The sequence below is a fragment of the Orycteropus afer genome, unplaced genomic scaffold, assembly GCF_000298275.1.
Source record: "Orycteropus afer afer isolate SDZICR_OR568_19922 unplaced genomic scaffold, OryAfe1.0 scaffold00038, whole genome shotgun sequence".
Classification (NCBI taxonomy): domain Eukaryota; kingdom Metazoa; phylum Chordata; class Mammalia; order Tubulidentata; family Orycteropodidae; genus Orycteropus; species Orycteropus afer.
In genome coordinates, this window is record NW_006921625.1 from 11165128 (window position 1) to 11191706 (window position 26579).

Below are 26579 nucleotides of genomic sequence, written 5' to 3' on the forward strand. Positions count from 1 at the left end.
CTGAGGCAGTATCACTACAGAAGTAGATTGCCCAACCTTCCTTTTGAGGAGTGGCTGGTGGGTTTGAACCGCCAGCCTTCTGGTTAGCACTCAAGTGCCTTAGGCACTATGCTACCAGAGCTCCCTTTGAAGCTTTAGGGAATTATTGTCACAAACGTTTCCCTGAAATTTTTGTTATTTTTTATTCTACATTTATCAGTTTAGATCACTATGGAAGTATATTGAGAACACAGAATTTGTGAATATGTTAGAATAGAGTGAATATTACGAACTGCATCTCTAAATTTAAAAATTATGATTATGGGCAGTGAAATTCAACTTTGGAAAGTATGCTTTCCTTATATCATGTTCTAATATGTGAAAATAAATTTACTTTTGTTACTAAAAGACATCTTTTGTATTTGAAAGACATCTTGACTTTGAAACTGAGTGTTGTTAACAGTTGGCTCATCAAGAATTGTGTGTTACATTTGTGTGTTCCTAGCAGAGAGGGTCACTTAGTATTTACAGTAAAGCCATGTGCGATCAACTTCGATTAACCTTGTGATAAAGACTCTTCTGGGGACTCTGGAGCCTTGAACTCAGTGGTCCTTGTGTTGGTAACGCTTGCCCCTTTTTCTTCACTTCTCTGCAGGGTCAGTACAGACCTTCGGATTTGTTGTGTCCTGAGACGTATGTTTGGGTCCCCATTGAGCAATGCCTGCCCTCGCTTGAAAACTCCAAGTATTGCCGTTTCAACCAGGACCCAGAAGCAGGTATGCTTGGAGCAGAGCTCGGCAGAAGTTGTTGGCTTTGTTTTAGAATCCATGTGTGTGACTGTGGCTTGTTGGGAGCTCTGGTGGCGTAGTGCCTGAAGCATTTGACTGCTAACCAGAAGGCTGGCCATTCAAACCCACCAGCCACTCCTTGGAAGGAAGGTTGGGCAGTCTACTTTCGTAGAGATACCACCTCGAAAACCCAAGGAGGGGTCGCTATGAGTCAGATCTGACTCGATGGCAGTGAGTTTGGTTTTTTTTTGGTAGTTCTTGTTAGGGTTCAGGTTGGTTTTTATGGTTTGTCGAGTGTGTATGTGTGCGTGAGGAGGGAAGCACCCCTCTACACACACAGATACACACTTGCACTCTTGCAAAGAAAGTAAGAAAACTCATGTGTTTGTGCTTCTTACTGACCCAGCTTCTATCAGATAAGAACTTTTACAGGCTTTGAGGACTGACATTTTCCGTTTCTTTCCCACGATCATAGCAGTTGTGCGCTAGCTTGATAAGCCCATGTGGAGAAGACAATGGATTGACCAGTGAGCTGAGAAAGTGCTGGAAGGGACCTTGGAAGGGCAGCAGGCCGTCATGGGTCCTGGGACAGCACTTTCTTGACCTTCTTCTTGCATCTCTGATGCTTCTCTTTCTGCCCCTCGGCTGCCCCTTGACCAATATAGCCCCAGTGTTGGTGTTCAGCTTTGTCTCCCACTCTCCCCTTTGGGACATCTGTGCACTGATAGTTGATACAGTCACTGAGAGTGCAGCCCTGGGGTCAGGCTTCTTAGATTTGCATCCTGGCTCCATCATCAGATGATAAAGTGTGTCCCCTGTGCAACTTCTTAATATCCCTGGGCTCAGATGCCTCCCCTTTAAAATTAAGAAGAGAGTGGACCTACCTCATTGAACTGTAATGAGTTAAGACAGATGTGTGTAGACTACCCTCCCTTGTTGAGGTATCATGTTTGCTGCCAAAGGAGTGCACTGTATCCGTCTGGGCCACAGGCTTTCCCCAGCACCTGCCTTGATTTGTTCTCATTCCTCACTCTGGAAGAGGGGTCACTTCCATTCACCTTCTTATAGTCTAGCACCGGTCACAGTTTAAAGTAGGCCCCCTCTGGCGTAGTGCCTAAGGCATCTGACTGCTAACCAGAAGGCCGGTGGTGCAAACCCACCAGCCACTCCTCAGAAGGAAGGTTAGACAGTCTATTTTTGTAGTGATACTGCCTCGGAAACCCAAGGAGTGGTCATTATGAGTCAGATCCGACTCGACGGCAGTGCGTCGTTGTCATCATCGTCTCTGCAAAAGGGGTGTGGCAGTGGTGCCCAGCCTCCTCTGATGTCACCAGCGGAAGACAGAATCAAGATCATTGTCAGCAGCCCAAAGCTCCGTCCTATGAGATGGAGGTCAGACAGGCCACCACCTCCAACCATTTTACCAATTCTGACACCAGCTGTCCCTCCCACGGTACTCCCTACTTCTGTCTTGGTTCAGTAATTCATTGCAATGGCCACACGGAACTCACAGGCAATACTCACAATTATGAGACTTATTAGGGGAGTAATGGGTTAAAATTCCGGTTCAGGAACCTTCAGGTATAATTCTTTGATTGGCACAGCCTCCTGTCAGCTATGCACTCAGACACGTCTCTTTTTGGCCCTCAGCCCCTCGGCCTGACCTCTGCCCTGCTCAGACAAGTGTTACAAAACTCTTTAGCTCTGCGGATAGGTGCACACTCTCCACCAGCAAGCTTCATGCCCAAAGGCACTCAGCTTTCTCGCTCTATGGGTCGGCAAGCGCACCACTCTGTGTCATGCTGGTCTCTTAGTTCTGCTGCCTCTGCAGCCATGTCTCTGCTGTCTCTCTGCCAAGGAAGTCCGGAGCAGGGGTCTCAGGCCCAATGACATGCTGTTCTCCTAGTTCTTTCTTGATGGCAGTAAGATCCCCTTTTCTGCCCCTAAGATGACTCATTTTATGCCTAGCAAGATGGCGAAACAGACCAATTCCCATGTTAGGATGGCATACACCTTATTTCCATGGTCCCACTCCCACAAGGGTACCATGTACTTTATTTACATTATTAGCAAGCTAGCCAGTGTCCTTGGTGGGCCACAGCACCTTCCGTTTGCAGAGTTCCACCTCGTCATCTGGTGGGAGTCACAAAGACCATGGCTGGAGAAGCGAGACCACGTGCTCCACTGCCCGGCACCCTCCGTGCAGCCCTCCAACTCCTCAGTGGAGTCACAGGCTTTGTTAAACAGGTGGATTCTGATGCTCTTATGGTTGCTTGTCCTGCGAAACCTGGCAGGTGCTGGGATGGCCTTGTTTTTCTGGCTCTTACAAGTTTTCTGCCTTTAACAGGGTGCACCCTTAGCACTTTTCTGTCGCTCATTTTAGTGGGAAATATTAGAGGTTTCCTTCTCTGACAAGTTTCTGCTTCACACGCTGGTTTTACTATGTTGTGTTGGCATGTGTGTCTTCCCCAGGCTGGCGTTCCTTGACATTCCAACCTGTGCTTAATTAAACCTTGAGTCCTTACAGAACCCGCCATTGGGATGCTCAGTACCTGTTCCTCACTGTGCAAACAGCTTGCTGCTACCACCTGTGGCCTTAGTTTGGGGGACAAGAAGACAAAAGCAAGAGAAATGGAGAAGAGAGAGAAAGGGGGAGTAACTAGAAAATATTAAAAGAAGGAGACTAGTTCACGGACTCCGACAGGAAGACAAAGGGATAATAAAACAAATGCAGTCATTTCTTCAGTTCTAAAATGTACACATTTTCACAAATCTAATTTTTTCTTACAAAAAATCAGTTCACGTAATTTTACATTTTGTTTTCTCCTTGAGAAACTATTAGGAAATAGGTTGAATACTTCTTATACATAAAGGCACCTTAGAATCTGACAGAGATGGGCTGCAGGGACCCAGCTAGCTCTCAGGCCATACATTTCTAGAAGTTCAGGTTTCAAGAACTTTGTATTCCCAGACCTTAAACTATTAATCCAAATCTGATCACTTCATTCTAAGCAAATTTACACCTTATTGAACAAACGTTTTTTAAAAACAAACTTATTAAGTTTGTCTGTCAGTTTTAAAGTTGGGCTCAAAGCCAAACACAATAGTATAAGAAAGAAGCATATACGTACCTGTTTCCTTTGTCCCCCCCTCCCCCCCAAAAAAATAATAAAGTCTCCTTTTAGTTTTCTCAAAGTCAGAGCAGAGCAGAGCTGTCGCTTCTGGTGAAGCTCTTCCTGAGTTGTTTCATGTTCATATAGAAGTTTATGTAAAAGTCTCTTCCAGTGGAATACTTTTACCACCTTACGTTCGTTTCAGTCTCCTGAACTCAGGGAATGGCTTCACCTTCCTTTTCTCCTTCTTGATCAGTTTTAAAGGTTGCTTTTTTCTTGTGGTGCTTGGAGATTAAAGAGCCCACAGCTCTCTCTGTTCTAGAAAGTTGAGAAGGTGACTGAATAAATTCCATGCACTGAGTGGGCAGCCAAGTAAATACTCACTCCAGTTAATCAGTTTTTAGATTATTTCCCAAAATAAGCACTAATGAACATTTGATGATGAAGGTAAACAATGAAGCTAAGATTTGATGTCTTCTTTTGACTGTATTTGTCAGGTATGCCTATACCCTGATGAGTGATTAACACACAGCAAGTGTCTTTCCTGTAGTCTAGCAAGTGACATTCACAAGGAGCCACAAGGACATTCACATCCACAAGTGGCTCTTCCTATTCATTGTTTAGGATTCATTGACAAGTCACGACATTTCTTTGAGAATGGTGCTTTGAGAAAATGAGGAGCCCTCTCTTTTTGCAGAAGCTTTGCAACTCTCAGGAGAATAGTGGACACGTTTATCAGTATTGGGTATCACAGTCCAGACAGTGTTTGAAATGAGACTTGTAGCCTGTGGTTTTAGGAAATTAAAATGCGGTTATGTGCCGGAATGCTCTGGGCCTGCTGGGAGACATGGTTGTTTGGGGTTTCACTGGCAACCTGAGAAACTGCACTCTTCTTGGGGCTACTTTTACTGTTACATGACCCAAATAGTGAGTCAGAGAAAATGCAGAGCTCGACGCAGGCTCTGTTAGTCGGCGTGGGGCTGTTACTAACGCCTGCTTTGCGTCCCAGCTGTCAGTAGGAAATTACTCTGCAAAAGGCACAGCTGGTCACCGTAGGTGTCTATACAATGGAGGACGGCCACAGAGCTCAGCAGTGGCCAGTTAAGGAAAATGACATGTCCCCTGCCCTGAATTGCTATACGCCTCTGGAAAGCTCTTTCTTTTTTTCTTTCTTTCTCAGTGGAGATTAGAGTTCTGTGGTTATCTGTTCAACGAGGAAGTCTGTATAACAATAAAAACCTGTTGTAGGTTTTCTGTTTCATGGTACTATTGGGAGAAGGGGCTGACAAAGTGAAGTAACTTGGAATATTCTAAAGGGGGAGATGAAATCTTCTTATTACACAAATAGGTCTTTCAACTTTCAGTTCAGGACCTCTACCTACTCCAAGGGCATACAGCTCCAAGGGAGTCCCTGGGTGACACAGTAAATGCTTGAGGACTTGGGATCAAACTCACCCAGAGGCAGGTGTGGCAACTGCCTCTAAAAGGTCCCAGCCTTGCAAACCCTGTGCAGCAGTTATGCTCTGCACACATGGGTCACTGTGAGGCAGAATCAACTTGATGACAACTGACCACCACCTACTCCAAAGAAAGGAGTTTACGTATTTATCAAATGAATTTTAGATCTGTGAGGTAGTGCTGGATATGGATAAAGTTAAAAAATTCTGTACTGCAAACTCATTCTATGAGGCCCGCATTACCCTACACCAAAAGCAGATAGATGCATTATAAGAAAACTATAGACTAATAACCTTTATGAATTTGGGTACGAAACCAAAACCCATTGCCATCAAGTCAGTTGCAACTCATAGCAACCCTATAGGACAGAATAGAATGACCACAGAGGGTTTGCAAGGCTGTATATCTTTTACAGAAGCAGACTGCCATGTCTTTCTCCTGCAGAGCACCTGGTAAGTTTAAACCACCACCGTCCTTTTGGTTAGCCAAGCACTTTAACCACTGCCCCACCAGGGGTCCTTTAGATGCAAAAAGCCTCAACAGAGTACTAGCAAAGTGAGTCCAACAGCATATTAAAAGAATTCTACACCGTGATCCAGTGAGAGCCTTCCCAGGGGTGCAGTGGTGGTTCCACAGAAGAAAATGAATCAGTGTAAGAAACCGGGTTTTATTTCAGTTGTTGTCGAAATGACATTTGATGAAATCCAACATCCTTTTGTGTTAAAAAACACTTCTTGGCAAGGTAAGAATCACAGGAAACTTCCACAACATGATAAAGGGCATTTATCAAAAGCTCTCCACTGACACCATACTTAGGGTGAGAGGCTGAAAGAGTTCCTCCTGGGATCAGGAACAGGACAAGGACCAGGATGGCCACCCCACCACTGATAGTCAGCCTTAGACTGGAAGTTCTAGCCAGAGTGTAAAATGTTTTCAGATCTAGACTGGAGGAGGAATTACCCACTTGAACTTGGAAAATAAGTGTTGATTGATGGGCATACTTGGTAAATGAACTCTTCGTTGCCAATAAGATGATGGTACTCACATGTAGCCCGCTGACTGTACAAACAGTCATGGGCTACTGAGTGTCAGGAAAGAGACAGACATCAAAGCCAGACAATATCCTGGAACATTGGGCTCTTATACTTGGTGACTGTGAAGAACATGATTTAGTATGGAGCGTGTAGAAAGTTAGAGGCTCCTAATTTTTCAGTTACTCCCTATCTACTTAGCAGTAGAAGTCTGTTATATTACTACTATCTTTTGGTCCACTTACCATTTTTTCAAAGATACACTTGGATTTAAATTGCAGTGCAGTGCTAATACAATTTCTCATTTAAAAATTAGCAACTAGAATTCTCTGGTTTGCACTGTCTTGTCGTGAGGACACAACAGAACAAAGACGTGTGTGACTGAAGTGGTATAGCATTTATCATTTGCATTTTCTATTAAAAAAATGGGAAAACTAAGAATTATTAAGATGACTTCAACAGTGGCCAGTGACTGCTGTCATTTATTAAAAGGGTGTTGTTAAGCGAGTCTTGCAGAGAAATTTTAAACATTAATAAATTTTTATCAGTCAGTATGTGCTTAGTAAGCCATGTGTGAAGAAGCAGTCAACAGTTGGAAACTGTTAGTGCCCTAACCTGGGAACAAACTGTGAAACACCTTAAAAGGTTTGAAATACTGACCTAAGATTCTATTTAACTACAACAGAAATATTTCTCTGATCCATTTCTCTCTCCTTATGGAATGGCTAAAATTTTCAATATAAGCAATTTCTCTTATAATCACCTTATCTTTAATTTTATTTAATTAATCCCCCAATAAACAATAGAAATAATTTCAGTACCATTTCAGTAAGCTCACAAATATCATGACCCTCTAGAACATGTTTGTAAATAGTTCTGGTGTGTGGAATCTTACTGTGTTTTTTTGGTTTTATTGTATTTATTTTCAGTTTAAATGAGAAACTGACATTTTTATGTAATTAAGTGGTTGTCCAAAATTTCATTTAAAGAATAAAAATAAGGATCACACATGCTATTTAAATTACAGTTGAATTGTGATAGTCTGCCAGATCTAAGACATCATCCATTTTAAGTCCTTTCTTTTATGTACCAGTAGGAAAAAAGAAAGGTTGCCATTAGACTGTGATCCCCATCGGTTGTAAGATGTATTTGGGTTCAGAGGTGTCAAAATGTGAGAAATGCAAAGATTCATACAGAACAAATGTAGTTCAGTCTGCAGACTGTAATCCCCAGTGAAGCTAGGCAGTGTTAGGAAATTCATTTTTTATATGTTAGGGAACTTTATAGCTTCTTAACTCTAAGCATTAAAAATATTATAGATGGAGTACACCTTTCAGTATCAGATGTGAAGGCACTGTGTTCAGGCACTGTTACATAAAACAAGATTGCCATCATTGATTTATTATAATTGAGTTCTTGTAATACTCTGAGCTAGATGCTTTTTTTTAAAGACATATTTTAAAAAGCAAGTAACTACAATAATGTTTTATTGTAAGAAAAGTAAAACCTTTCTACTACCCAAAAAGCATTAACATTCTATAACTATTGATGATTTCAGTGCATCTTGTTTTTTAAACAAACTAAACTTAAAAAATTCTTTGATGTTGGAAGGCAGCAATAAAAGTAGAGAATTTTAAAGCCTTGTGTAGCAAATAAATCCAGTTATCTCTGACAGTTGATGGAATGATCAAATATTAAGCACACAGAGAAGGGAGCAAAAGATGATATCCCAGGATACCATCAAGCTTGTCATCAGCCCTTATAGAATCTGTAGCTGACTGAAGGATTGTCTGTAAATTACTTGTGAGTTTCTTAATTTTTTGAATCCTCATATGCATGTGATGGCTGGATAGTCAGTAAATAAGACTGAAGAAGAATTGATGCATTGAACTATGGTGTTGCCAAAGAATATTGAATATATCATGCCCTCCAGAAGAACAAACAAATCTGTCGTGGAAGAAGTTCAGCCAGAATGCTCCTTAGAAGGAAGGTGGTGAGACTTCACCTCACTTTGGATATGTTATCAAGATGGAACATTGTGCTTGGTAAAGTAGAGGGTCAGGAAAAAAGAGGAAGACCCTTGCAGTGTAGTGAGTTGCATGGTATGGCTTTTCTAGCCATAGTCTTTATAACTCCCACTGGATTATTGGGTGGGACCATACAAATATCTGTCAACTTGGCTGGGCAGCTGGTAATAGTTATTTCCTATAATAAGACTGGCAATTAAGTCTGTGGTGGAATTTGCCATGAGCAGCTGCTTTTAAACTCCTGATTGTTAAAGTCATCCACCTGGGGTATTTCTGTTGGAGCAGCACGAAGTTTGCTCTCTGTCTCTCAGAACTCTGATGTTGGAATTGGTTAGTTTTGCCACTCTGCCAGGCTTAATATGAGCCTTCCTAGAGGCAGAGGAGGGACTCTCACTGCTGGCTGAGAGAGACGCCCATCTGAGAGACAGCGACAGTGGAACCAAGGGGCACAGGACAGAATGGCAGGCTTACCTGGCCCACAGAGGAGAGGCCAGGCTGAGAGGCCAAGGGCCAGAGAGGAGTGTCTAAGGACACACAGAGGGGAGACTGTCCTGATCAAAGAACTGTATCCTGAGCATGTTCCTAAATTTGAATTGTAGTCTGCTGCTTCCCTAATAAACCCCATAATCTGTGAGTTCTGTGTGGCCACTGCAGCAAATTACTGAACCTAGCAAAGAGGTGGTCAGTGCTGCAGGAGGGACCACTGGGTGTTGGTAAGTGGACTGGAGGGTGGCAGCATGTCTGGCCTTATAGGAACAGGCCTCGGGCTCCTGATGGTGATTCTTCCTCTTATGTAGTTAGAGGAGGTCAGAAGATGCTACGTCCTTGCCCCTTTAGCAACCCTCAATGAGATGGATTGACACAGTGGCTACAACAGTGGGCTCAAACATAACAAATACTGTGAGGATGGCACACGAGCAGGAAGTATTTAGTTCTGTTGTTCGTAGGGTAGCTGTGAGTCGGAACCAACTCAATGCCATCCTTGGTTTAACTTGTGGCTGTATAGTAACAGAACATGAGTTGGCTTAGCCGAGAAATATTCTTCAAGGAGTAGACTTGATATTCAATGCAACGCCTACTAACTATTAGAACTGACCCACAGACAGACCTATAACTTCCCAAGGGTTTCTTAAATCACTTTGCTCCACCCACAACCAACGTCAGCATTCTTATGTAGTGCCCCCTACATCTTAACTGTTAAACCATTTTGTTTCAAAATTGACATGAAAAGAGCAACATAATTAAATGAAACCAAGAGCATCGGGTCATTTGGGCAGAGCTGGGTCTGTGCTTAATAAATGGATCCCATCATAAGCAAATGTGAATTAATGAAAGCATAGCTTTGGAAGTACATGGAATATCCCACCTGCCTGGATCATAGAAAAGGGGGGTGAGAGGATCTAATAAAGAAAGAATAAAGCAAAAGCCACAAAATCTAAGTAGCTGTAAGAGGTTAAAGAAAATATTTCTTCCTCTGAGCTAGAGGATAGTACACCAGAATAACGTGGTACTGAGTATCCTGTTGTTGGTACTTTCTGTTTATCACCTTGAGAGAGAAGTGCGCACGCTTTGTGGAGGTGAATTCTGTGTTCCAGTTGAGTATCCAAAGGTAATAGACCACTTAGACGATTATGCCTACTGAGTTGAGGAGTAATAACCAACAAGGTTTCTGAGCACTGGTAAAGCCGTTTGTAGCTCATAGAGGCCTCAGAAGCATCTGGAAGTTCTGCTGAAGCTGTTGACTTTGGCTGAGACTTACTGTCGGGTTTGGACCAAAATCCTCTTTCTCCATACAAAGCATTGGTTGAACTCAGCCAGTACCTGAGGGTTCTGGAGCACTGGTGTTCTCAGAGAAGTGGCTTTGTTCTCGAGTTCACAGACTATCTGGAGAAGCAGACATAGGGTTGTCCAGAATGTGAGACATCAGTCAAAGCCTTTCATTCCAGATAAGCCTGGGGCTTTTGTGATGGGGCGTGTGCATTGACATCCGTTTCTTAAATTTTATGGTGGTTAATGAGCAGGAGTTTTATGAAGATTTCACATACTGGGTCAACATGGAGCAGAAATCAAAGCAATCGTGACCAGATTAATTTCAGCATTTATAACACATTCAGAAGCCAAGGGAAGTAATCCAAGAGTGATTTAATTTGGGAATTCAGACATTGAGTAATAAACACATGCAGCTGACTAACAAGAAAGCTGATAAAAGCAGGGTCGTTGCAATGAAGATAGGCCTCTCTGGCTTGTCTCTGAAGGCTCGTCACCATGAGTCACAACCACTTCCTGAATACCTGCTTGGTGCAGTGTTGTATGTGTCCCTGGATCCTTAGTGTCTAGGGGACACAGTGTCTGGGCACTGTGGTGACGAAGAAGTGTAAGAGTTGGTCCCCACCCTCAAGGGGTTTCCTGCCAGGTTGGGGAAGCAGTCCAAGAATAAAATGAAAAGGGGCAAGCAGAGCAGTGTCCCTGTCAGGACCAGGGTTCTGCATTAGAAAGCACCATTTTTAAGTGGTCATGATGAAGGGGAAGAAACTTAAGTTAACAGTAATATGGCTTACAGGACTAAAGTGGCTGAGATGCTAAACTAAGTGAAGGTGACAAAGTATGAAATGAAGGCCATGTGCATTTTCCTTGTTGCTGACTTCTTAAAGTATTGACCTGCTGGCTTGTTCCATTTTAGTCTGTAAAGTGGGAGAACAGATAGACATTAATGGAAATATAAAGTCTTTTTTTTTTTTTTTTTAAGGGCATGAAAGCTACACTTTCTCTGTTTTGTTTGCAGACAAGATCTTGGGAACATTTACTCTGTTAGTTGGTCTTTTGCACTCCTACTTTTATTTGGAATTAAAAATAAGAGCTCAAATCTGATTTATGTCTTAAGTGTGAGCAAGTTTTAGGATTTTGGAATAAACCGGACTATGGCTGGTTAAGGGAACTCTGGTAGCGTAGTAGTGTCTAAGGCACTTGGCTGCTAACCAGAAGGCTGACAGTTCAAACCCACCAGCCACTCCTTGGAAGGAAGGTGAGGCAATCTACTACCACCTCGGAAACCCAAGGAGGGGACGCTATGAGTCAGGTCTGACTCGACGGCACATAACAACAACAACTACATGGCTGGTTAAAAACTATTAAAGAGCAAAGATGTCACTCTGAAGATTAAAGTGCACCTGCCCCAAGCCTTAGTATTTTCAGTCGCCTCGTATGCTGTGGAAGCTGGGCAACAAATAAGGAGACCAAAGAAGCACGGATGCCTTTGGTTGTGGGGTTGGAGAAGAGTGCAGAAGTACCATGACTGCCAGAAGAATGAGCAAATCTGTCCTGGGAGAAGTGCAGCCAGAATGCTCCTTGGCAGCAAGAAAGGCAGGATTTCATCTCACCTACTTTGGTCATGCTGTCAGGAGGGACCATTCCTTGAAGAAAGATACCACGCTTGGTCAAGAAAAGGGTCAGTATAGTCGCAGGGGACATCAAGCTCAATTGGCATAACATACTATATAAAACATTGTTCTACCTCCTACTTTGGCAAGTAGCGACTGGGATCTTAAAAGCTAGCAAGCTGCCATCTAGATGCAATGATGGGTCTCTCCTTGTCAAGAGCAAAGAAGAAAGAAGAAAACCAAAATTAATGGAAACAATCAGTCCTAGTGACTGGTACACCATCCGATCTGCAACCTATACAACTATGACACCAGAAGAACTAGATGGTGCCCAGCTACCACTGTCATCCACTTGGAAGGGATGTAGGAGATCCTGGATAGAAAGGGAGAACAATGTGGAACAAAATTCAAAATCATTTGGAGGGGAAAAAAAAAAGAGAGAAGGTGAGGACCAGGTTTGCTGGTCCAATAGAGCCTGGTGGAACCACTGAGACTATGGCCCCAAGCTGCCCTTCAGGTCTGGAATTGAACCCACACCTGTGATTGCCAGCCAAACAATGTACAGGCATGTGAATTAAACATTTACCTCAAGTAGACACACGCCCTAGAGAGAACAATCATGGGAGAAGGAAGGGCTGCTTATGCACAGGGAGACAGCTCAGGGCACAGGAGAGTATGGAGGGATGGACACTGGGAGGAGGTAACTATGGGGAGGAAGTAGGAGGGGAGCTGTTGCATTGTGGTAAACTGTGGGCAATGTCATGAGACAAAGTGTATGTGAACTGCTGTATGGAAAGTGAATTTGCTCTGTAAATCTTCACCCAAATAAAAATAAATAAATAAATTTCTAAAAAAAGAAGAAAAGGGTCAGTGAGAAAGGGGAAGACTCTCAATAAGATGGATGGGCGCAGTGGCTGCGGCCATGGGCTCAAGCGTAGCACCTGTCGTGAGGAGGGCGCAGGACTGGGCGGGGTTTTGTTGTTGTGCGTGGGCTCGCTGTGAGCCAGAACATGGCTGGTGGCTCTCGGGCTGGAAGAGGAGCGTCCCCTAAGCTTTCCTGCTGGGTTAGCATTTCCTGTGTTTGTATTAAGTGTGGTCCCATAACCTGCAGGTTGCTGTGATTTGGGCAAGCAGAAGAACCCTGTTCATAGTGGAGAGAGATGACTGTGGGTAACTCGGCGTCACTGAGTTCAGCCTTCCGTGGGCTTTTGAGGGCTCTATAGCTGTTCTCTCTTAAGTGGGATTGCTGTGAATTGGAACCCACTCGACAGCGCCTGACGACAGTAACATTCTTGGTAGGCAGTTTTCTGTTTGTTTCTTTCCCCTGCCAGCCTTGATTTCATTTGCTCACTCTTGATAAACTTCCCTTTGCTAAAAATTTTTTTGCAAACTTACACAAGTTAAGTGCAGCTGTTGTAGACATGCAGGTTTTCTTTTTAAAAACGTGGCTGTTTTTATGTGCAAAAAGGTATTGACATTCGTTCGCTCACTTACGAGAGTCAAAGCAGTGAGGATGCAGTGGCTCACTGAGATTCTGTCGGTTGCAGTGGGCAGGGAAAGGGCTTGATAGGAACTGCTTTTTCAGTTACGGAAACGTCTTCTGTATCTGCCATTCACGGTGAATAATAAATTAATAGGAGCCAGGCGACCAGTGAGTTATTTTTTCATCAAGCCTGGTCAGACGTAATATCAAAATTTGGCTTTATTAGTCAAAATACTTGGTTTATAGCATTGTTCGAATTTTAAATCACAAAAATGTGATTGATGTTCAGAGTCAAAAACAGATAGTCTTAAAGAACATGATACCAAATAAAGCCTGAAAGTATTTTTAAATTTGACATAAGATGTCATAGTTTTGCTTTTGTGCATAAAAATCAGTAAAATCCTGAAATAAGACCACTTAAAACTAATCTCAGAGATTATTAGGGACTTCTGCACTAAAATAACTAACCTGCAAAGGTACAGCCCAATAAAAACATCTTAGATGTATTTATGTGTTATAGTAATTTTTTTTTTTGACTTCTCATTCTCTCCTTCTTTCTGTCTCTCTTGAGTGTGTTGATAGTTCATCCCTTTTGTTGTTGAGTAGTGTGCCATGTGATGGGCCTACCACAGTTTGTCCATTCACCTGTTGATGGACGTTTGGATTGTTTGTAGTGGGGGCTGTTACAAATGATTCTGTTAGGAATACTTGTGTGCAAGTCTTTGGGTGCAGATATCTTTATTTCTCTCATATATATTCCCAGGAATCAACTTCTAAGTTGTGTAGTAAGTGCATGTTTAGTTTTTAAAGAAACTATCAAGCCATTTTCCAGAATGGTTGTACCACTTCACATTCCCACCAGCAATATACAAAAGATCCAGTCTCTTCACATCTTTGCCAGCATTCAGTAGTGTTACTATTTTCTGTTTTAGCTCTTTTACAAGGTGTGTAGTGGTATTGTGCTGTGATCTTCGTTGGCATGGGTTGTTGTGTTGTTGTTATTTCCCATCGAGTCGGCCCCGACTCACAGCGACCCCTCCTTGGGTTTCTGAGGCAGTATCACTACAGAAGTAGGATTGCCCAACCTTCCTTCCAAGGAGTGGCTGGTGGGTTTGAACCACCAGCCTACTGGTTAGCAGTCAAGTGCCTTAGGCACTATGCTACCAGAGCTCCTTGGCATGGGTTAGTGGTGTTGAATATAGTCTCATCTGCTTATCTGCCATCCCTGTATCCTCCTTGTTCTCTTCATGTCTTCTGTACATTTTCTAATTGGATTGTTGTTGTTTTTGTTTTTTATTGTTGAGTTTTGAAGTTCCTTGTGTACTTTTGGTAGAAGTTCTTTGTCAGATACGTGATTTGCAAACACTTTTCCTTCATCCTGTAGCTTGTCTTTTCATCCTCTTAACACAGTCATTTGCAGACCAAGCAATCCAATTTTATCTTTTTTTTTTTTTTTTTAATTCCTTTTATTGTGCTCTTTGTTTTGTATTGACAAGAACTCTTCCCAAGCCTGTTGCCATGGAGCGGACCCGACTGCTGGAGACCTATGTGTCACAGCAGAACTGTGCTCCATTCAGCTTGCAGAGGCTGAAGCTCAGGCAGGGGGTCCCCAGGCCTGCCTTTTGGGCGCCTGTGGGGGGATTCGAACCACCAGCTTTTCAGGTAGCTGCCGAGCACTCAACCATTTACGTCCCTCATGGAAAGTTCTGTGATTTTACATTGAAATTTATGCTCCATTTTGAGTTAATTTGTGTATAAGGTATGAGATTTAGACTGAAGTTTATGTTTTTCAGGTTAATTTTACTACCTGGTAGAAATCAGACCTGATAAAATCTGATCCAGGTTTTATAAAAGTTTGTTTATATTTTTCTAATACTAACCACTGTGCTGAGAGATGACAGCTGCTGGTTTTAAATTTAAAAATCAAGGAAAGAAGCCCAAGTTTTACAAAAGGGAAGTGGTCACAGTAGCAGTGGACAGTGGCACCGTGATGCCCCATACACCTTAGGCTTTGATGTTCTGAATTGATTATTTAGAAGCTATGAGTCTCTCTCTAATCTGTTGTTACTCAGTTGGTCATTTCAGTCCCCATGGATTCATTTTATTAAAGTAGAAATAAAATTCATTGGAAGTAAGTGAACCTGTAATACAGAAATAGTGAATCAGAACATTACTATACTGAATAAGATAGAAACCGACAGCTGAAGTTATGTTGTATGTTCTTGTCCTCACTGTTAGCAAGACACCAGGAGTGATTCCAAAGCCTTAATGAGAGCACAAATGAGCACTGGCCCTTCACCTGTGGCAGTGTGGGTGTTTTCCTGCCATGTCCCTGGTTTGGAGTCCTTCCCTGTCTCAGAGCACCATCTTTAGAGCCCTGTGGCGGCCAACCGAGAGCACTCCTCGATGTGTGTGCTGTGTTTTCTGTGAGCTAGCATCTGTCTGAGAACAGGTGAGAGCTTTTCCCACACACCTCTCTGAAGCCTCACCCCCAGAGGTGCTGATGGCTTTCCAGGTGCCCTGGGCATCAGGAGCCTCGGTAGCTGCCCAGGTGACCGTGACGTGCAGCCAAGCGGGAGAGCAACAGCACCAGAGCTTTGCCTGTGGTACCCAGTCTGCAGCTGCCTGGAGAGTCTGACGCCGGGGTTAGACACTCTGCTGTTAACTCCTGAGAGAGCCAGCCCGCTCCCGCCCCCGGGACCCTCGCTCCCTCCTGTACCCTGGCTTCGAGCACTTACCGCCTAGCGCCCAGGGAAGCCCCCTCCTCTCTGTTTCCAAGCAGGAATAAGCTGAGAGAACACAGGAGACAGGGCCTTGGCTGGACCACACCACCTTCCTACTGAGCTCTGCCCTCAGCGGCACCTGGAGGCCCCAGGCTGTGAAGGCAGACAGATTGACTGAAGCGGGAGTTCACACCAGCGAGACCTGGAGCAGTGGTTTGGCTTAGAGCTACAGTAACCACAGCTCCTGCTATCTGTCCCACCCACCTTGAGCCAGACACATCGTATTTGCATATTTACCAACATTTTGACTCTCTAAGAGGCTTTTTTGAATTTTAACAAATTTTACCAGAAACAATCACTGTATGATTGTATGCTTAATCTTCTTAAAATCTGATGTGGAGAGATGCCCACACCACATCGGGGTGCAGGCAAACCCAACCCATGTAACAACTTACATCCGTCTTCATCCTTTTTCGGTAGTTGCATTCTGTGATGTAGTATTGGTAGAGTTCTCTCCCCTTGATGAACACTTGAGTTTTTTATTTTTTCCTATTACAGTGCTCCAACACACTTTTAAATACAACGAAACCTGCGAGAGCCGGCACTCAACGGGACAGCCTTTTCCACCCTTGACAGGATGCAGTTTTACTACTTTTCTATTGTTCATTTCAGTGGACACTATCTGAGTTCCCCTTTTCTGACAGGTTTCTGACTTTTGCAGGTTTTACTGTATATTCATCTGTAGGACAAGTTCCCAAAAGTAGGGTGGCTTTGTCTGAGGTCATGCGAATGTGCCCTCCACACTGTACACCGTGTGGCACACCTTCAGCCACATGTAGTATTTTCCATTCTTCTGAAGCTCAGGAGAAAGAGAGAGAGGCTGGATGGATCTGAAGATTTGGAGGACAGGCTTCACAATGGCACTGAAGCCACGGGCATACATGAAATTTCCCACAGAAAATGTAGACCAAGAAGACAGGATGGCCTGGAACGGAATATTGTGCACCTCCCAACACTGATTAGTCAGGTAAAGAAGGGAGAAGTCTGTCAAGGTCAAAGGATCACCATGGTGACCGGTCAGGAAAGCTGGGAGAGTCACATCAGGAAAGGCGGGTGGAATGGATTTTAAGAAGAAGGATTGTCCACTGGTCTTACATGGTGCTGAGCCCGAGAGGCATCCGTTGGAGTGGAGCACAGGGAGACCCTTTGACCTTCATGACTACGGTGAAGGTGATGGGGCCAAGGTGCACACTGGGTTAGACTGTAGAGTGAGTGGGAGTTGAGGGAATGCCTGGTGAATTAACACTCTTTAAAGGAGGCGAGAAAAGTCCATTAAAGTAGCTGGAAGGTCAAGTCAGTAGGGGTCACAGAGAGTTTGGTTGCTTTGTGCCAGATGGCAGCATCTTACGTTTTTGTAATGGTGATGAAGAGGAAGTAGTAGAGAGGTGAATTGATTGCAGGAGATACTGTAATCTGCGATTAGAGGCAGATTGGGCCACGGCCAAGCTGGGGAAGAGTGGGCTCTGTGTGAGCATCTTGGGCAATTCACAGAGAGTGTGCATCCTCAGTTCCCAGCCCGTTGGCATTTTGCCATCTCAACCACTCCTCCCGACCTCCATGAGAAAGCAAGTGGTGTGTATAGGCCCCAAAGGGGCACACTGTGATTTCTGATTTTCCTTTAAGCCCCAGGAAATTCCCCAGTGGAGCTGCTCAAAGGTACTTTAGGGAGAATACTGCTGGCTGAATTTCCTTGGAAGGAATCAAAGTTCAGCTCGATGCCAAGTACACTCTTTGGACATTAGTACTGGGCTAGCTTTCATTGCAGATGAGAACTTGGCTTTATGATCCAGCGAAGGTTTTACTTTGTGCTTATATTACACGCACATTATATTACAATGTGCTTTCATTTGTCTGGGTGACACTCTTTCCGTGGATGACTGTGGAAGCCTCCTGATGGTCTCCCCCTGGGCCCTTCCTGGGTCCCCGTTTCCCTTCTCCCATCTTTCTCGCCCCTTCCTGGCTTCTGAGCTTTTGGGGCCATTGCTGCCCTTTTGGTCTCACATAGTTGATTCTTCTGAGCACACATTCCTCAGGGATGTTTAGCTACTTGGAACAGAGTCTGCAGGTTCCTCAAACAATTAAGCAATAATTACCATATGACCCAGCAGTTCCAGTCCTAGCTACATACCCCCCCCAAAAAAAATATATGTCCACACAGAAACTTGTACATGCATGTTCATTGCAGCATTATTTATAATAGCCAAAAAGTGGAAACAACCCAACTGTCCTTCAGCTAAGTGAATAAACGAAATGTGATTTGTGTGTACACTGTAGCATTATTTGGCCATAAAAAGCAATGAAGTATTGGCGAGTAGCGACTGGGATCTTAAAAGCTAGCAAACTGCCATCTAGATGCAACGATGGGTCTCTCCTCGTCAAGAGCAAAGAAGAAAAAAGAAAACCAAAATTCATGGAAACAATTAGTCTTAGTGACTGGTACACCATCTGATCTGCAACCCATGCAACTATGAGACCAGAAGAACTAGATGGTGCCTGGCTACACTGTCATCCACTTGGAAGGGGATCTATGTAGGAGATCCTGGATAGAGAGGGAGAACAATGTGGAACAAAACTCAAAATCATTTGGAGGAAAAAAAAAAAAAAGAATGTGGGGACCAGATTTGCTGGTCCAATAGAGCCTGGTGGAACCACTGAGACTATGGCCCCAAGCTGCCCTTCAGGTCTGAAATTGAACCCACACCTGTGGTTTCCAGCCAAACAAAGTACAGGCATGTGAGTTAAACAGTTACCTCAAGTAGACACACGCCTTGGAGAGAACAATCATGGAAGAAGGAAGGGCTGCTTATGCACAGGGAGATAGCTCAGGGGGCAGGAGAGTATGGAGGGATGGTCACTGGGAAGTGGTTAGGTATGGGGAGGAACTGGGAGTGGAGCTGTTGCATTGTGGTATACTGTGGTCAGTGACATGAGACAAAGTATATGTGAACTGCTGTATGGAAAGTGAATTTGCTCTGTAAATCTTCACCCAAATCATAATAATTAATAAATAAATAAGTAATGACGTGTACTGATACATGCTTCGACATGGATGAACTTGACAACAGTATGCTAAATGAAAGCAACCAAAAAACCATGTCATGTATGATCTCATTTACATGAGGCACCCAGAATAGGGCCTCTGTGGATACAGAGGAGGTTGGGGGACAGTAGAGTGACTACTAATAGAGGTGAGTTTCTTTTTGGGGTGAGGAGAATGTTCTAAAAATGATTGTGTGGATGGAGGCACAGCTCTGAATATACTGAGAACTATTCATTCCTACGGGAGTTCTGGTAGCGTAGTGCCTCAGGCACTTGACTGCTAACCAGAAGGCTGGTGGTTCAAACCCACTAGCCACTCCTCAGAAGGAAGGTTGGACAATCTACTTCCATAGCGATACTGCCTCGGAAACCCACGGAGGGGTCACTATGAGTCAAAATTGACTCAACAGCATTCCTATCCCGTCAGTGAGGATTGTATGGTGTATGAATTATATCTCAATAGCTGTTAGTATTAAGTAATATTTTACAGAGAAGGTGTGTTTTGATTTTTCCCTAGTTTTCATTTTCACCAGAAATATTCTAAGACTACCAGCCCTAGCATTCCTGAGACTATGAAGGGGTGTGTCCACGTGCTGGATCCCCAGAGGCACCTTTGAACGTGGACTGGAGTGATTACTGGGCTGTTGTCTCTGTCCTGATTGTCATGCATTCTATTGCCCAGTCTTTTGCTGTCCTGTACGAAAAATCACCCTGCTACGCTCTCTCCGCACATTCCTCAGGAAAACTTGTTAGTATCTTCTATCGCTATGGAAAGGAGCTCTGGTGGCACAGGGCCTAAGGCGTTTGACTGCTAATGAGAAGGTTGGTGGTTCAAATCCACCAGCTGTCTGCAGAAGGAAGATGGGACAGTCTACTTCCACAAAGATTTACTGCCTTAGAAACCCAATGGGCATCGCTATGAGTCGGAATCGACTTGATGGCAGTGAGTTTGGTTGGTTATCACTATGTTGTTGTTGTTGTTATGTGCCGTCGAGTCGGCCCCGACTCATAGCGACCCCTCCTTGGGTTTCCGAGGCAGTATCACTACGGAAGTAGGATTGCCCAACCTTCCTTCCGAGGAGTGGCTGGTGGGTTTGAACCGCCAGCCGTCTGGTTAGCAGGCAAGTGTCTTAGCCACTATGCTACCAGAGCTCCTATAAAATATTCTAAATCACATTTGACCTTGAATTTGAATTGATTACTTCTGTCGGTCATTTCTTCCTCTAGAATACATTTGTTCAAGATCTGAAATTCTCAACTTGCAACAATTTTGTCCAGTTATATCTGGCTTCATTCACATTACCATGTCTCCCATTTATACAACTGTCTTCAGAGAAACTGTAACAAAGCTAACTTGTTTTCATGTTTCTGTAATAATGCAGGAGCAATAAATAATGAAGTTAATAGGCTGTTTCATCCTTCTCTGGAAGCCTAGACGTTATAGTCTCTTTAAGAATAACAGACGAGTTAAATCCCCTAAGAAGGAGAAGGCAAGCTTTGATCTCTGGATTCTTTTCCTTTGAAAGCACCTGTGGGGCACAGTTCATCTCTGGTGAATCAGAACTTGAGGAGAATAACTGAGCAGTTGTTGCCCATGAGAGTTTCCCCCGAAGATTAAAATATCATGGTGCTGACAGCAGATTTGCATCGCTGGTGATCAGATGTTCATTCATCTCAGGGACAAGCTGGCAGGATTGCCTCTGGTTTTTATTTCGTGAAATAAAAGTGTGATGCGTTTGAGAAGGGACGAGGTGGAGGAGTCCTTGCTGGAACACATTTCCAACACATCTCAGTGAGCGGGTCATCTTGCTCACTGCGGTGGCCAGTGGTCTTCATCTCAGAATGGCTTCGTGTTCTGTTAGCCTCACAGTTCCCCCAAGAAGAGGCCTGGTGTGTATTCGTACCAGGCGTGCGTGCGGAGTTAGCTATGGAGGTGTTGGTCTGCAAGCTCAGATGATGTGTGTCTGCCAGATGATTCAAGATCATTCCAAAAGGTTTTTGGAGAATTGGCACTACCTTTTTTCACTTCTGTAAGTAGGTCGTGATGATACCTACTTTATTTTCAGTGTTTTAAGTATTTCACTGTTTTCTCATTGTTTTATGCCGTCAAGTCGGTTTTGACTCATAGCGAGCCTGTGGAACAGAGTAGAGCTGCCCCATAGGATTTCCTGGGCCATTACCATTTTGTGGGAACAGATTGCCAGATCTTTGCTCCCTCAGAGCAGCTGTGGATTCAAATCTCTGAACTTGCAGTTAGCAGCCCAGTGCTTAGCCATTCAACCTCTAGACTCCTTAAGTATCTGGTAGGACTTTTGTCTGTCTGTTCATGTAGGTTTCATTTATTTTATATGCAGATTTATTTAATTTGTTGTTGGGCATATGCCCAGCAAGACAGACTATTTAAACAGCTTGTACATGTACTGTTTCCTGACATGGATTACATTCCTCAAATTGTACAACCACTCTCACCTTCCTTTTCTACCTTGTTCCTCTCCCATAAATATACATTTACTGCCCTCTGAGGTTCCCATCTAACCTTTTGAATTACTGTTATCCATTTGATCCCGTGTAGATAGTTCTGAGAAGAGCAGAATGCCCAAGGCAGACCTTTTTCTTCTCTAGTTCAGCTAAACTGTTGTTTGGTTTTAAGGTGACTTCAGGGGATGTTTTTGGTTTGAGATTTGAAGATTATCTCAGGGCTGTAGTTTCAGGGATTTATCCAACCTTCATGGCTCCAGGAAGTCTGGAGTTCATGAGAATTTGAAATTCTGTTCTGCATTTTCCCCCTTTTGATCAGGATTCTGCTATAGGATCTTTGATCAAATGTTCAGTAACAATAGCTGGACATCATCCAGTTCTTCTGGTCTCGTGGCAAAGGAGAAAGTTGTTCATGGGGACAGTCACACATCCCATGTCCTCCTCCTGTTTCTGACTCTCTTTCCTCCTCTGTTGTTCCAGGCAAATAGAGACCAATTGTTGTACCTTGGATGCTGCTTGCAAGCCTTTAAGACCTGAGCAGAACGGTTCAAACAGGAGCTAGAACAGAGGCATCAAACACGTTATTAGGCTCTTTAACTGAGATATCCCATGAAATGATGACCCTAAACCTCCAAACCAGGAAATTAAATCCCATGAGGTTTTTGGTTGTACACAAGCAGCCTCAGCAACTACTTTTTTCAAAGGGGGTCGGGAATCATTTTGGTAAATATGTCACACAACTCTTGCCAATTCAACTTTTTACAGGAATACAACTTATTAATGGCATTTACAATAACTGGCTTTGCAACTTTACCTGTAATCAGCATGATACTTCCGTCAGCACTAACACCTCCCTCTTCCCCTGCCTTCCACCATGCCCCCTGCCCTGAAAGCACTAATAAACTTTGTTCTCTATACATTTGCCTTTTCTTGTCTTTTTATATACGTGAGTTCATACAATATTGGTCCTTTTGTGATTGGCTTATTTCACTTAGCGTCATGTCTTCCAGTTCCATCCGTACCGTAGCATGGATCAAGACTTCATTTCTCTTACTGGCTGGGTAGTATTCCATTTTATGTATGTAGCACATATTGTTTATCCCTTCATCTGTTGATGGGCATTTAGGTGGTTTCCACCTTTTGGCTATTGTGAACAGTGCTGCAGTGGACATTAGTGTACAAGTCTCTGAGGCTCTGCTTTCAGGTCTTTTAGGTACAAACGGAGTGGACTTTCTGGGTCACATGGTAGCCCTATTTTCAGTGTTTGAGGATCCACCACATTGTTTTCTGCCGCGGCTGTATTTTGCCTTTCTCAGCAGTGGGTAAGGATTCCAATTTCCTCCCATCCTCACTAATGTTTGTTGTTTTCCGTGTTTTTCATCTTAGCCGTCCTAATGGAAGTGAACTGGTGTCCCGTTGTGGTTTGGATTTGCATCTTTCTGAGGCCTAGTGACACTGAGCATCTTTTCATGGGTTTGCTGGCCATTTGAATATCCTCTTTGGTGAAATGTCTATCAAAGTCTTTCTCTCATTTTATGATTGGGTTATTTGTCTTTCTGTTTAAGTTGTCAAAGTTTCATATATATTTTAATTAGAGTCTTGTCAGATATATGGTTTCTGAAGATACTCTCCCAATTACTAGCTTGTCTTTTCACTTTTTTTGGCACGGTCTTTTGATGAACAAAAGTATTTAATTTTCATGAGGTCCCATTGATTAATTTTGTCTTTTGCTATTTGTGCTTTTGTTATTATTTTAGATAATATGTTGTTGAAAGCTGGGCCTGACAGTGTTGCCCCTGCTTGTTTTTCTAAGAATGTTGTGGTTTTAATGTGTTATGTTGTGGTCTTTAATCTGCTTTGAGGTGGTTTTTCTGTGTGGTGTGAGGCAGGGATCCTGTTTCATTTCTCTGCATGTGGAAACCCAGTTTTCCCAGCACATGTAGCGAAGAGACTCTTCTTTCCCCTTTGAATGGACTTAGCACCCTTGTGAAGAATCAGTTGGCCGTGATGTGTAGGTTGCTTATATAGGTTTTCAATATCACATAAAAGATCTAAAGAACCAGACTCTGCTTTCGTTGAGAATGGAATTCAGTGATTATAAAACCATAGACTGTCAGGCCCAAAAAGCAGAGATGTGTTATGTCTGTAAAGCTAGGCACTAGTCCCTGAAATTAACACATTATGCCCACTGAAGGGGTAATTGATTTGATTTTTCAACTTTAAGTTATGTCTGGAATGTGATACAAAAGTCTGAATATTTCAGTGCATTTTATGAAATTGTTAGAACACTGACAACTTAGAAGACGATGTGGTAAAGTGAGGAGGAGGGTGGTAGGAGCAAGAATGGGGGGGGCACTGGCATCACTCTATTTTGTGTATTTCCGTATTTGAGTTTTTACAAAAAGCATTACTTTTGTGACTAAGAACAGATATAAAACAAAAAAGGTCATGTGATTCTATTGAATGTGTGTTAAGTTTACTGGTGACTGACTTCCGGAACAGCACTAAATACCTCAGGTCATTGAAATATGAAAAGTTTTAAAACGTGAGTGTGTCTCTCCTGGGTTTGTCTGACGATGGTGTCTTTCATCTTGTGTGTCACGTCCCTTTTTCAGACACTGGCAGTTTTAGGTAATGTCTTTGGCTTTGTGGGTAGCAGGTTTACATTCTACCTTTGAATTCCAGTTAAAAGATGGGGAAGAATTCACTTCATTGCTGCTTTTTTAAAGGCAATTAATATTTTTGTTGGCTTATATGTCACAAAGGAGCTCTGGCAGTGTAGTTCCTAAGGCATTTAACTGGTAACCAGAAGGCTGGTTGTTCAAACCTACCAGCCGCTCTGCAGAAGGAAGACTGGGCAATCTACTTCCTTAAAGATTTACTTCCTCGGAAACCCAAAAGGGGTCACTTTGAGTTGGAATCAACTCGATGGCAGTGAGTTTGGTTTTTTGTGGTTTTATATATCAGTATCGTCATAGAATACTCAACAGGTTGACTAAATTATCCCTAAGACAATGTGGAAATTAAGGTTGAATGGATGTGACTGCAGAATTTTGTTGATATGGTTTTTTCCTTGGGTGTAACCTTAAGTGGTACCAAGGACTTTGTGAAATGTGAGACTCCAGTGTGTGTGGGCATTGTGCCCATCAACCCAGGAAATGGTTAGGTCTGAAGAAAGGTACCAGCAGAAACTTGACAGGTGCGGGCTGCACTTATTATCTAAACAATAGTGAAGCACCCGTTCTCTAGTCAGCATGGCATCGTGGGAAGACTGGAGAATTTGGAGCATCATATTTCAATAAGTGAATTAAAAGTTTTTTTGAACTCGGCCTGGTGCAGTGGTTTGGTGATGGAATCCACACCGCATGTTTTGGAATCTTACACAGTAATAACAACAGAGGTTTCCCAGGTCTTCACGCAGAGTGGACCTTTCAGTTATCATGTACTAATTTACCTTTCCAGTGACCTTATTTATCTATTTATTTATGGGATTATGTTTTTAAATGAGAAAATCATAAGTCGTTTGATAGGTGGCGGCTTGAAGCCACTGTTCTTTGCCGTTGCAGTGGATGAAGACCGCAGCAAGGAGCCTGACCGACTGCAGGTGCTGCACAAGAAAGCCGTGATGCCTTACGGTGTGTATAAGAGACAGCAGAGGGACCCCAGTGAGGAGGCGACCGTCCTGCAGTACGCGAGCCTGGTGGGGCAGAGCTGCTCCGAGAGGATGCTGCTGTTCAGAAGCTGAAGAGCGCCCGCCCCCACCCCCATCCTAGGTACTCCCGGCTGTACTCGGCACGTGCCACGGTGTGGTCCTCCCTCGGGGACACCGGCACATCCAGCACCTAGACGTTGTTATCTGCACTGTGATAGGGCTTTTCTAAAATTTTTGTGGTGATGTGTTTGTGAGATACTCAAAATTAATATAAAGCTTTTTAAAATGTGTTCCAACCTCGCCTCATAACTGGGGTTTCTCATTTTGGGGGTTTGTTTTATGAGCAGACGTGCTCAGCTTCCTTTGTTGGTTCTCTTTTTGAAAGTAACATCAGAAAGTCAGAGTCAGGAATTTAAATCACAGTTGTGCATTTCTTTTTCCCAGTTAAAGAAATTTAAACACACTTTCATCAGACCCTTTTAAGACATTTGTTTATGGTAGAAAACCCTAAGTATAGAGAAGAAGGTTGAAAGTCTGTTTTATCACTTAGAAAATCTAAGACAGCAAAACTGTGTTATTACTCAGTGTTCACTATTACTGCCTAATACCATGTAGCTTCATAGAGAACAGAATAGAGAAAAAAACAAAACACAAACCAAAAAAAAAGATGGTGCTTCAGCATCAGGGCCCTGCTTGCCGTGGACGGCTCAGTTCACATCTGTTGTCTGATTTTTCCCCAGGTGATTGTTCTGAATGTTCCTTTCACTCTCAGAAATAGCTCAATGTGGACAATAAATGTTGTGCAATGTACTGTTTGCTCTGTTTCCAAAAACTGAGAAATTGAGGTGTGTGTGAATAGGGGCTCCTGCCCTGATCTACGCCCCATAAGTGTGCAGATGCAGAAGTGTGTAAATACAGAAGGTGTGTAAACACAGAAGAGTGCAGATTTGGGCTAGTTTTCCCCTCCTACAACTCAGGACACTTGTTATTGATAAAAGTGAGCTACTGTCCGACTATTTCATAGCCATGCCAAGAATGACATTTAGTTCAGTGTACAGATCATTCTGACCTCTGTGTTCTGGAGCAAGCCCCGGTGGCACAGTGGTTAGAGCACTCAGCTACTGACAGCTTCATGGCTCAAACCCACCAGCCGCTCCGTGGGAGAAAGATGGAGCCATGTGCTTCTGTAGAGATTGACAACCCTGGAGACCCTATGGGGCAATGCCACTCTGTCCTCCAGGGGCGCTGTGAGTTGGAATGGACTGGATGGCACTGGGTTGGTTTTTGATTCTAGAGCAAGAAACAAAACAGTGTATTCTTGCCCTTTGCTTTGGGAGTCAGGAAATGCTGCACTTCCAGAGTAATTGGGAG

The 26579-nt window shown here is 43.4% G+C and overlaps 1 protein-coding gene across 1 annotated transcript in view; it reads left to right on the forward strand.

Moving 5' to 3' along the window:
- ATE1 (arginyltransferase 1) overlaps positions 1–25301 on the forward strand; it is a 163219-nt gene extending 137918 nt beyond the window's left edge. Inside the window, exons 11-12 of the mRNA XM_007936824.2 lie at positions 635–755; positions 25123–25301. Of these exons, the coding sequence (XP_007935015.1) occupies positions 635–755; positions 25123–25301 (300 nt within the window). The remainder of the gene's footprint in view (positions 1–634; positions 756–25122) is intronic.
- Positions 25302–26579: the final 1278 nt, after the last annotated feature.